The 12,500-nt window shown below is 48.0% G+C and overlaps 1 protein-coding gene across 1 annotated transcript in view; it reads right to left on the reverse strand.

Moving 5' to 3' along the window:
- otogl (otogelin-like) overlaps positions 1-12,500 on the reverse strand; it is a 100,787-nt gene that overhangs the window by 31,676 nt on the left and 56,611 nt on the right. The window contains exons 32-37 of the mRNA XM_030790437.1: positions 9,968-10,246; positions 9,589-9,706; positions 9,064-9,143; positions 6,961-7,583; positions 3,621-4,482; positions 1,235-2,538 (exon numbers count right to left, since the gene is read on the reverse strand). Coding sequence (XP_030646297.1) covers positions 1,235-2,538; positions 3,621-4,482; positions 6,961-7,583; positions 9,064-9,143; positions 9,589-9,706; positions 9,968-10,246 — 3,266 coding nt within the window. The remainder of the gene's footprint in view (positions 1-1,234; positions 2,539-3,620; positions 4,483-6,960; positions 7,584-9,063; positions 9,144-9,588; positions 9,707-9,967; positions 10,247-12,500) is intronic.

Consider the following 12,500-nt stretch of genomic DNA (forward strand, 5'->3'; position numbering starts at 1 on the left):
ACACGTACGCACACACGTACGCACACACACACGCACGCACACACACACGCACGCACACACACACGCACGCACGCACGCACGCACGCGCGCACGCACGCACGCACGCACGCACACGCACGCACGCACGCACACGCACGCACACGCACACACACGCACGCACACGCACACACGCACATACACGCACGCACACTCAGACGCACACACGTACGCACACACGCACGCACGCACGCACACACACGCACGCTGTTACGGCCACGCTGTTAGCAAAAAGGGGGAGACGCACACGATAATGGGTCAATATCTAGGGGTTTTATTATCCGAAATAAGTAGACAAAGAATTAACAAAGCGAATTTGGGAAGCGAAGCGGGAACACCATCACGTTGTGCTGGGATGGACCAGTATCCTCTAGGGCACCCATGCGCGTCTCGCGGGAACGGTGCCAGGAGGGTCTAGAAATAGGCTCAGCCCACAGGTTTCAGGTGCCCCTAATCAACAGGTTAGAAAAAATACCAAAACAAAAACAAAAACATAATCGCCACCAGAAGGGGTTGCCAGTGCTGCCTAGCTGCAATTATATAGGCGGCCACCAGGACTGGGGAACGTAACACCCCCACCCCAAAATGGTGACTGGTCGCCAAAAGAGAACAGTCAACAAAGAAAACATAGAGATAATCCAACCACCTAGGTAGCTACTGTGCACGCAGCTCATAGGTTGGAGCGGCACAGAGCTACAACTCAAACGATTCTATTATTCAAAATGTCATAGGTAAGGTAGGCTATAACATAACAGGAAGAATTAATATAGTCCATACCATACCTGCAAGTGTCCAACAAAAACTAATATTTTATTGTACACAATCCTGTTTTGCAGTCCACGCAGAGAACATGTACATATATATACGCACACACACACGTGCGCGCACACACACATATACACACACACGCCCGCGCACACACACAGATATATAGATAAGATCCAAATTAATTTGGTGCAGAAGGTCACACAACTTAACAGAAACGTCTCTTAACGTTCAGCTCTAGACAACGCGTCTGCTAAGACGTTATCTTTTCCGCAAACATGAACAATTCGAAGGTCGAAGGGTTGCAACATCAAACTCCAGCGCATCAGCCTTTGGTTCGCATTAGAAATTTCAGTGGGTCATGATCAGTATAAACTAAAATTGGAAACGAAGAACCTCCCAAATAAACCTCAAAGTGTTGAATAGCCAATACTAAAGCCAAAGTTTCCTTCTCAATCGTGGAGTATTTTCGCTGTGCCCCATTATACTTTCGAGAAAAGTAAGAGACAGGATGTTGTATATTGTCAGCGCCACACTGCAGAAGGACAGCTCCCGCACCGACATCACTCGCATCCACAGCAAAACGAAACAGCTTGTTAAAGTCGGGCGTGGCTAGAACAGGAGCTGACAATAGCAGGCCCTTCACATTTTTAAACGCATTTTGACACGTCTCTGTCCATTCGAACTTGACTTTAGGACTCAGTAAGTCCGTTAGCGGAGACACGACAGAGGAAAAGTTTTTGCAAAAGCTGCGGTAGTAACCAACCATACCTAAAAAACGTCGCAACCCACGTCGGTCACTAGGAACAGGGTAGTCCTGAACGGCAGCTACTTTTGCCATCACAGGGAAAACCTGGCCCCGACCAACGACTCGCCCCAGATAAGTAACGGTGGCCTTTCCGAACTCACACTTGGCCAAGTTTATAGTAAGGTTAGCCTTCGACAAACGGCGGAAAAGTTCACGCAGTTGCCCCAGATGTTCTGCCCACGTCATACTATAAACTAGCACATCATCAAGGTAGGCTTCACAGCCAGACATACCTGACAGCACAACGTTAACCAGGCGTTGGAAGGTCGCCGGTGCGTTTCTCATTCCAAACGCCATGACTTTATAATTTAAAAAGGAGTCGGGAGTAACAAAGGCGGAAATCTCTTGAGCTCTAGCGGTAAGTGGGACCTTCCAATAACCTTTTAATAGGTCGATCTTACTAACAAAAACGGCAGATCCTACGCGGTCAACACAGTCATCCACTCGAGGCAGGGGATAGCTGTCTGGAGTGGTAACTGCATTGACCCGACGGTAGTCCGTGCAGAACCGATACGTTCCATTTGGCTTACTGACTAAAATACACGGCGAACTCCAAGGGCTAGAGCTAGGCTCAGCTATGCCGTTCGAGAGCATGTATTCTACCTCTTGTCGGAGGATCGCACGTTTCTTTGGGTTGACTCTATACGGGTGCTGCTTAATCGGGGATGTCGCTCCGACGTCGATGTCATGCTCTAAGACTGTGGTCACTGTTGGAACATCCCCAAAAAGCTCAGGAAATTCTTTGAGAACACCTAAAATATCAGCCTTCTCAGTAGCGGACAGATGTGGTAGCTGATTTTGGATCACCGTGAGCACCTCTGAATTGTTAAAACGACCCTCAATAACGGAACGGGACGGTGTAGTCCCACTGTCCTCACCCTCCACCAGAGCGGATAGAAGGACAGTAGACTCATCGGACGCATTTAAAACTGAATAAGACAAACTCTTGGGCGTTACAGTGGGTTCACGAACGAAATAAGGTTTAAGCATATTCACATGACACACACGAGAGTGCTGACGTCTATCTGGAGTCAAAATAACATAGTCAAGATCGGAAACTTTGTTTATGACAGTACATGGGCCACTGTATCTGGCCTGAAACGTAGCGCCTGGCACTGGCAGCAGAACTAAAACCTTGTCCCTAGGCTTGAACGAACGGGCTCTGGCCTTTCGGTCAAACCATCGTTTCATTTTAGCCTGAGCACCCTTCAAATTTTGTCGAGCGAGTTCGCGAGCTTTGTATAGCCTCGAGCGAAAATCACTGACAAACTGCAAAATATTATGATCGCGGCGTTTACTCAACCACCGCTCCTTTAGCACTGTCAGAGGGGTGCGGAGATTGTGAGCAAATACAAGCTCTGCGGGGCTAAATCCCCCCGTTCTTGGACTACCTCCCTTGATGCAAAAAGCAGCCAGGGTACCGCATCCTCCTAATCTTTGCCAACCTCCAAACAGTAAGCACGTAACATTGACTTCAGAGACTGATGGTAACGCTCTAACGCGCCTTGACTTTCGGGGTGGTATGCACTTGACATGCAGTGCTTAATTTGGAGTGATTTCAGGACGTGGGAGAACACTCTGGATGTAAAATTAGTTCCCTGGTCACTCTGGACAACTTTGGGCAAACCAACGAAAGAAAAGAATTTAAGTAATGCCCTAGTCACGGACCTAGCGGTGATTTTTCTCAGAGGAATTGCCTCTGGGAAACGAGTTGCTGTGCACATAATAGTAAATAAATATTGATAACCGCTTCTAGATCGCGGAAGTGGTCCAACACAATCAATGATGACGTTTTCGAAAGGCTCGCCAATTGCTGGAACCGGATGAAGTGGTGCAGGTGAAATTGTCTGATTAGGTTTGCCACCAACCTGACAGACATGACACGTCCTACAGTAATCAGCAACGTCGCTCTTCAACCCTGGCCAAAAGAAGTGTCGAAGAATTCAACGATAAGTTTTCGACACCCCCAAATGACCAGCAAGACCATCGTGAGCAACGCTAAGAATCTCACTTCTGTATTCTGACGGAACCACGATTTGATGCACCTCACTCCACTCCTCAGTGAAGCTGTGCGGCTTCCACATTCTCATCAGAATTCCATCTCTGATAAAGTACCCCTGAGGCATAGTCACTAGATCCTGAACGGAGCTGACGGACTCAAAACAAGAGGTAAGAGTGGGATCAGACTTCTGAGAGTTTATTAACTTTTCACGTGACAATGAAAAGTCCAGTAACTCGTGTCTTTCTGTCTTGTCTACGGGTATGTTTTGGCTACTGCTCTGCACCGACTGAGCGTCGAAGAGCCTCTCACACTCTTCGGGCTTAGCTACGAAACTGTCACTCAAGTCAACATCACCGTCACGGGAAGGAACGGAGTCGATCAGCCGTTTCGTTTGGGAGCGGGTGATGACGCTAGCAGGAAAAACGTCAGGGAATTTCTGCTCACACTCGTCCAGACCCTCTGGCACGAGCGGCACGGGAAAGACTTCTGGCGGCATATCACCTTGACTCCACACACTCCCACCGGCCAAATCGTTCCCTAAAATAAATGTCACCCCAGGGATAGGAGAAGAGGACTGAACTCCCACAACTACATCACCGCTGACTAAGTCGGACTTAAGGTGGACACGATGTAAGGGCGCCTCAACGAACCCCATCTCAATTCCCCTAACAAGGACACTACTGCCCGTGGCGGTCTGTTCGGACAGTGGCAACAGGCCCTGCAGGAGAAAAGACTGTGCTGCACCCGTGTCCCGCAGGATACGCACAGGAACGGTTTCCCCACCGGAAACTGATACCAAGCCTTTCATGATAAAGGGCTCATAACCAGACTGAGCCTTAGTGACTGCAGGCTTCGCGGGTTCTAGGGAGGGCTGAGAAGACGCAGAGGTAATGAGGCCCATGGTTTTGGACTGTTTCTTTTTTAAAAGCAAACAATCTGCCAGGATGTGACCCGGCTTTTTACAATAAAAACAAACCCTTTCCTCAACCTTGTTTTGCGAGTTTTGTTTATTTTGGTCTGTTGCACTGTTACCAATAGATGAATACTTGTTACGGTATCTATCTCTAATAGCGACTCTGTGAGTTAACACGTACTCATCTGCCTGTACGGCTGCGTGCTTAACGGACTCGGCCTTTTGCTCGCTCACATAAGTTACCACAGCTTCAGGTAAGCAGTTCCTGAACTCTTCTAGAAGGACAAGTTCTCTCAGCTGTTCGCGACTGTCAGCCTTTTGCGACTGACACCATCTATCAAACAGAGTCTCTTTTTCACGAGCAAACTCTACAAATGTCTGACGCTCAGTTTTTCTGTAACGCCTGAATTTCTGCCGATACGCCTCAGGTACCAACTCATACGCTCGTAGAATTGAGGCTTTAACAACATCGTAGTCTGCACTTTGCTCCAGTGACAAGGATGAGTAAATTTCTTGTGCTTTCCCAACTAAGACGCATTGCAATAAAAACGTCCAAACTCTCTTAGGCCACTGCAAAGTCGTGGCGACACGCTCAAAGTGAGGGAAATATTTTTCCACGTCTTTTTCAACGAACGGCGGCACCATTTTAATATTTCGGCCTATATCAAAAGAATCGGTAACTTCGGGAGGAGGAACACCTTCTTTTTTTGCCTCGATATCCAGTTTTCTTAAAGCCAGTTTAGTTTCCAGTTCTTGCTCCCTAGCTTTTAACTGTAACCGTTTACGTTCAAAGTCAATTTCTTTTTCGCGCAGGGCGAGCTCCTGTAAGCGAATCTGAAGTTCAAGCTCTATTGCTGTTGCACGAGCTTTCGATTCTGTAACAACCAGAATTTTTTTGTCAATTAAAACTTTTTCCAAAGTGGCTCTAATTGTTTCTTTTAAACGCTTTTCAGCGGAAGTAAGCTCAACCTCGTAGATCGTTACCAGTTCCAATAATTGCTCCTTAGTGAACTGCGCAAGTAACTCTACAGAGGGTTCTTTAACGAAATCATCTATTGATGCCATTATGAAGCGATCAGATAGACTAAGTAAAAATTAAAGAAAACGAAAGAGTCAAAAAGCTATAATTAATGGTAGCTGTAATCACAAAAGTGGTCGAAATAATTACACTAGTGACCACGGGTCCATCCACAAAATTCACACTAAATACCAGTGATAAAAAAAAAATACACTGGCGACTTTACTATAAGCACGATTAACACTATTACAAAACCACACGACTTCCAGTACCTAATGGGCAATAATGCAACGGAACGAACACCCCCAATTCCTGGGCTATCTAACAACAAAATAACAAACGAACACAAAAAAAAAACCTACCTACCTATCTATCTATCTTCAGTGGTTTACTCAGCTCGAGGCGACTTTAAACGTCAAACTCGAGAGTGCAAAATAGACCATAGACGCAGTCCACAATGCAGCTCCGAAACATACCCCCACTGAGATATCCACCAAAAATAATAAAGAAAACAACAAACTGACAAGCTTCCTGCTTGCCCGCCACTATCTAACTAGGGAACTAGGGTGTACAATAGAAATCGCCCAGCAAGTACTTACAAAGCCAGTGATTAATCCACATAGTCCCGCTAAAACTCTATATCTAAATCTGTAACCTCTACGAAAAGATCCCGGACGAGCGAGAGGTCCCGGGTTCAACTCCCGGACGAGCCCCCAATTATGTTACGGCCGATCACCAGCTCGTAGCATAAAGGGGGAGACGCACGCGATAATGGGTCAATATCTAGGGGTTTTATTATCCGAAATAAGTAGACAAAGAATTAACAAAGCGAATTTGGGAAGCGAAGCGGGAACACCATCGCGTTGTGCTGGGATGGACCAGTATCCTCTAAGGCACCCATGCGCGTCTCGCGGGAACGGTGCCAGGAGGGTCTACAAATAGGCTCAGCCCACAGGTTTCAGGTGCCCCTAATCAAAAGGTTGGAAAAAAATACCAAAACAAAAACAAAAACATAATCGCCACCAGAAGGGGTTGCCAGTGCTGCCTAGCTGCAATTATATAGGCGGCCACCAGGACTGGGGAACGTAACACACGCACACACACGCACGCACACACACGCACGCACACACACGCACACACGCACACGCACACACGCACACGCATGCACGCACGCACGCATACACGCACGCACACACACACACACGCACACACACACACATGCACGCACACGCACACACGCACACGCACGCGCACACACACACACACACACGCGTACGCACGCACACACACAGACGCACGCACTCACACACGCACGCACGCACACGCACACGCACACACATGCACGCGCACGCACGCACACACGCACGCACGCACACATGCACACACACACACACACACACTTTTTCTCTCGCTCTTACTGTACAGGGGGCAGTGGGCAGAAGAAACGTAGGAGGCACGGCTGTCACGGCAACCGTCTCAGGCGTGGGAGACAGGGAGGAGCTAACGGATGTCTCTTCAGTGGTTGGAGCAGTAGTCTGCTCAGTCGTCTGTGTCGGAGTTTGTGTGGTTGTCATGGTGACAGGAGTGGGGGTCCCTGGGCCAGTGGTTGTTGGGAAAGTGGTCGGTCGTGTCGTCAGGGGTGTTGGGGGTGGGCGGGTAGCGGTGGTCTGTGTTTCCGTAGTGATGACAGGCGTGGTTGTTGTGCTTGGCTGCAGTGAGGGAGAGGTTGTCATGTGGACAGTGGTTGTTGGAGCAGAGGAGGCTGTGGAGGTGGAAGAGGGCGTGGCCAACAGATGGGTTTGTGTGATTGGTTGAGGCAGAGTGGTGCCTGTGGATGTTGGAGGTGAACTGGGACCAACAGTCTCGGTCACTGGGGCGGGACTGGTGGTGCTGGGAGTTGTGGTGGGAGCAGTAGTTACAGTGGTCATTGTTGGAGCAGTTGTAGGAGTAGTTGTGGTTGCAGATGTAGTGGGAGGTGCAGTCGTTCTGTTGGATCGAGTCACAAACATGTAGGGAGTGGTGGTGGGAGGGAGAACTATGCCTGCAAAACAAAAACAACAACACCAAACATCCATGCTTTAGAGAGCAGCCTTAAAACACCAGTCAACAGGGCAAAAGCTTGACAGTTACACATCACATGGGTTTAACCTGGCAAACTCCATTTCATGCAGTAGGTTTTTTTTTTTATCATTTTCATTGATTGTACAGGGAAAAGACAAAAAATTCGCAGTGATAAATGCTGCGATCTTCACGCCCAGGTAGGGTCAGAGGTCGCCGGATGCAGTGAGTGGTAGGGTCAGAGGTCACAGGGTGCCGTGAGTGGTAGGGTAGGAAGTGACAGGGTGCAGTGAGGGGTAGGGTCAGAGGTCGCCGGGTGCAGTGAGTGGTAGGGTCAGAGGTGACAGGGTGCAGTGAGGGGCGGGGTCAGAGGTGACAAGGTGCAGTGAGGGGCGGGGTCAGAGGTGACAAGGTGCAGTGAGGGGCAGGGTCAGAGGTCGCCGGGTGCAGTGAGTGGTAGGGTCAGAGGTGACATGGTGCAGTGAGGAGTAGGGTCAGAGGTCACAGGGTGCAGTGAGGGGCGGGGTCAGAGGTGACAGGGTGCAGTGAGTAGTAGGGTCAGAGGTCACAGGGTGCCGTGAGTGGTAGGATAGGAAGTGACATGGTGCAGTGAGGCGTAGGGTCAGAGGTCGCCAGGTGCAGTGAGTGGTAGGGTCACAGGTGACAGGGTGCAGTGAGTGGTAGAGTAAGAAGTGACAGGGTGCAGTGAGGGGTTGGGTCAGAGGTGACAGGTGGGTACACACGAGACGATGAACTGAGGAGAGCTGTGAGCGGCACTTCATTCATTCAGTATAGAGCAACATCCATGCTCTCAGTATAGAGCAACATCCATGCTCTCAGTATAGAGCAACATCCATGCTCTCAGTATAGAGCAACATCCATGCTCTCAGTATAGAGCAACGTCCATGCTCTCAGTATAGAGCAACGTCCATGGTCTCAGTATAGAGCAACGTCCATGCTCTCAGTATAGAGCAACATCCATGCTCTCAGTATAGAGCAACATCCATGCTCTCAGTATAGAGCAACATCCATGCTCTCAGTATAGAGCAACGTCCATGCTCTCAGTATAGAGCAACATCCATGGTCTCAGTATAGAGCAACATCCATGGTCTCAGTATAGAGCAACATCCATGCTCTCAGTATAGAGCAACGTCCATGCTCTCAGTATAGAGCAACGTCCATGGTCTCAGTATAGAGCAACATCCATGCTCTCAGTTTAGAGCAACATCCATGCTCTCAGTATAGAGCAACATCCATGGTCTCAGTATAGAGCAACATGCATGGTCTCAGTATAGAGCAAATCAACCTTTCTCAGAGTGTTCATGATGTGAAGGCAGATGTATTAGGCCAAACTGAACACACTCAGAGAGGCAGATGTATAAGATCTTGGTTTCTTTTTTTCAAAATGTGTGATCAGAGATTGTTTTTATAATATGATGATGATGATGAAGAATGTAACTTACAGTCCTCTTGGTACACACACCTCCGTGTCACCTCATCTAGGATCATGGTCTTAGGACAACGTGGGAAACACCCTTCAACACTGCAGACCACACACACACACACACACAAAGACACACAAAGACACACACACAAACACAAAAACACACACACACACACACAAACACACAAACACACACACACGCGCGCAAACACACACACACACCCACTTTAGTTGTGATGTTGGTAATTTTGCATGATGGAGGTATGACAGGTGGACACTATGACAGTGGGAGAGAAAGCATGTTTAAGACGTGAGGAAGAAGGTGTGTTTTAGATGCGTGTGTGTGTGAGTGTGTGTGTGTGTGTTTTAGATGCGTGTGTGTGTGAGTGTGTGTGTGTGTGTTTTAGATGCATGTGAGTGTGAGTGTGAGTGTGTGTGTGTGTGAGTGTGTGTGTGTGTGTTTTAGATGCGTGTGGGTGTGAGTGTGTGTGTGAGTGTGAGTGTGTGTGAGTGTTTTAGATGTGTGTGAGAGACATGATCTCACTGTGGTAAAAACTGGCATCGCGTGGCATCAGGGTCACTGCAGGTCTTCACACACGGACTGGCACATGCATGATATTTCCACTCACACATGAGACGATATGGGATCACAAAGCTGCTCTCTGGAACACACACACACACACACACACACACACACATACACATAATCAATACTTACACAAATACCCGTGTGTGTGTGTGCGCGTGCATGTGCGTGCGTGTGCGTAGGTGTGTATAAGTCTGTGTGTGTGGTCTGTTGTGTGTGTGAGTGTGTGCATACGTGCATGTGTGTGTGTGTGTGTGTGTGTGTGTATAAATCTGTGTGTGTGGTGTGTTAAATTGTGTGAGCGTGTGTGTGTGTGTGAGTGCGTGTGATCCTTTACCCTCCAGGATGAAGCTGCTGCTGATTTTGAAAGTGTGTGTGTGATCGTAGCTCTGGGCGTGAGCAGAGGTTTGTGTGAGGGTGAGGAACACGCCCTTCTGTCTGTAGAGCTCAAATGACGATCGCCCCGGCAACCAGAGGCCTTGGTGATGGATGAACGTCGCCCGCTGACGGAACTCTTCGCCCGAACTCCAGCGCTCCAATCGCAGCCCTCCGTTGGCCGTCACTGACAGGAAGTAGTTTGGCCGCTCTGCCGACTCCAGAGAGACAACAGGAAGTCCTGCAGAGAACACAAACAACAACCCAGCACATACTGAAATTATATTTGGTCTTAAAAATAACAGCCCAGATTACACTTGTAATTACCTGTAGATTACATTAGAGATTAGAGAAAAATTAGAGAATTAGAGAAAAATAGTCCAAATCAAGACGAAATTAATAATAACTCCCAAATATTACAGTTAATAACCCAGGTTACAGCTCAGTTAATAACTCCCATAACTCCTCAAACTTTACACCAGTTCCCATATACTGGTCACAACAGAATGACCAGCGAGAAAATCACTGCGTGTGGGCTCTTTAACCTTAGATAAGGGCAAGCATAGGAGTGTGTGTGTGTGTGTGTGTGTGTGGCGTTTGTGTGGTTGTGTGTATAGTGTGTGGTTGTATGTGTGTGTGTGTGTGGTTGTGTGTGTGTGTGTATGTGTGTGGTTGCGTGTGTGTGGTTGTGTGTATGTGTGTGTATAGTGTGTATGTGTATGGTGTGTGTGTGTGTGTGTGTATGGTGTGTGTGTGTGTACAGTGTGTGTGTGTGTGTGTGTATGGTGTGTGTGTGTGTATGTGTGTGTGTTTATGGTGTGTGTGGGTATCTGTGTGTTAATGTGTGTGTGTGTATGGTGTGTGTGTGTATGGTGTGTGTGTATGTGTGAGTGTGTGTGAGTGTGTGTGTGGTTGTGTGTGTGTGGGTATCTGTGTGTTAATGTGTATGGTGTGTGTGGGTATCTGTGTGTTAATGTGTGTGTGTGTATCTGTGTCTTAATGTGTGTGTGTGTGTTAATGTGTGTGTGTGTGTGTGTGTGTATGTTGTGTGTGTGTGTGTGTGTATGTGTGTGTATAGTGTGTGTGTGTGTGTGTGTGTTGGGTGTGTGTGTGTGAGTGTGTGTGTATGTGTGTGGTTGTGTGTGTGTGTGTGTGTGTGTGTGTGTGTGTGTGTGTGTGTATGTGTGTGGTTGTGTGTGTGAGTGTGTGTGTGAGTGTGTGGTTGTGTGTGTGTGCGTGCGTATCTGTGAGTTAATGTGTATGGTGTGTGTGTATGGTGTGTGTGTGTGTGTGTGTGTGTATGGTGTGTGTGTGTGTGTGTGTGTATGTGTATGGTGTGTGTGTGTGTGTGTGTATGTGTGTGTGTGTGTGTGTGTGTGTGTGTATGTGTGTGTATAGTGTGTGTGTGTGTGTGTGTGTGTGTATGGTGTGTGTGTGTGTGTGTGTGTGTATGTGTGTGGTTGTGTGTGTGTGTGTGTGTGTGTGTGTGGTTGTGTGTGTGAGTGTTTGTGTGAGTGTGTGGTTGTGTGTGTGTGCGTGCGTATCTGTGAGTTAATGTGTATGGTGTGTGTGTATGGTGTGTGTATGGTGTGTGTGGGTATCTGTGTGTGTGTGTGTGTGTATGGTGTGTGTGTGTGAGTGTGTGTGTATGGTGTGTGTGTGTGTGACTCTGTGTGTATGTGTGTGGTTGTGTGTGTGTGTGTGTGTGTGTATGTATGGTGTGTGTGTGTATATGTGTATGGTGTGTGTGTGTGTATGTGTATGCTCTGTGTGTGTGTGTGTGTGTGTATGCTGTGTGTGTGTGTGTGTGTGTGTATGCTGTGTGTGTGTGTGTGTGTGTGTGTGTGTGTGTATATGTGTATGGTGTGTGTGTGTGTATGTGTATGGTGTGTGTGTGTGTGTGTGTGTGTATGCTGTGTGTGTGTGTGTGTGTGTGTGTGTGTGTATGTGTATGGTGTGTGTGTGTGTGTGTATGTGTATGGTGTGTGTGTGTGTGTGTGTGTGTGTGTGTGTGTGTGTGTATGGTGTGTGTGGGTATCTGTGTGTTAATGTGTGTGTGTGTATGGTGTGCGTGTGTGCATGTGTATGGTGTGTGTGTGTGGTTGTGTGTGTGTGTGTGTGTGTGTGTGTGTGTATGTGTGTGTGTGTGTGTGTGTGTGTATGGTGTGTGTGTATGGTGTGTGTGGGTATCTGTGTGTGTGTGTGTGTGTATGGTGTGTGTGTGGGTATCTGTGTGTGTGTATGTGTATGGTGTGTGTGTGTGTGTGTATGTATGGAGTGTGTGTATGGTGTGTGTGTATGGTGTGTGTGTGTGTGTGTGTGTGTGTATGGTGTGTGTGGGTATCTGTGTGTTAATGTGTGTGTGTGTGTATGGTGTGTGTGTATGGTGTGTGTGGGTGTGTATGGTGTGTGTGGGTGTGTATGGTGTGTGTGGGTATCTGTGTGTTAATGTGTGTGTGTGTGTGTGTGTGTGTGTGTGTATGTTGTGTGTGTGT

The sequence above is a fragment of the Chanos chanos genome, chromosome 13, assembly GCF_902362185.1.
Source record: "Chanos chanos chromosome 13, fChaCha1.1, whole genome shotgun sequence".
Lineage (NCBI taxonomy): Eukaryota > Metazoa > Chordata > Actinopteri > Gonorynchiformes > Chanidae > Chanos > Chanos chanos.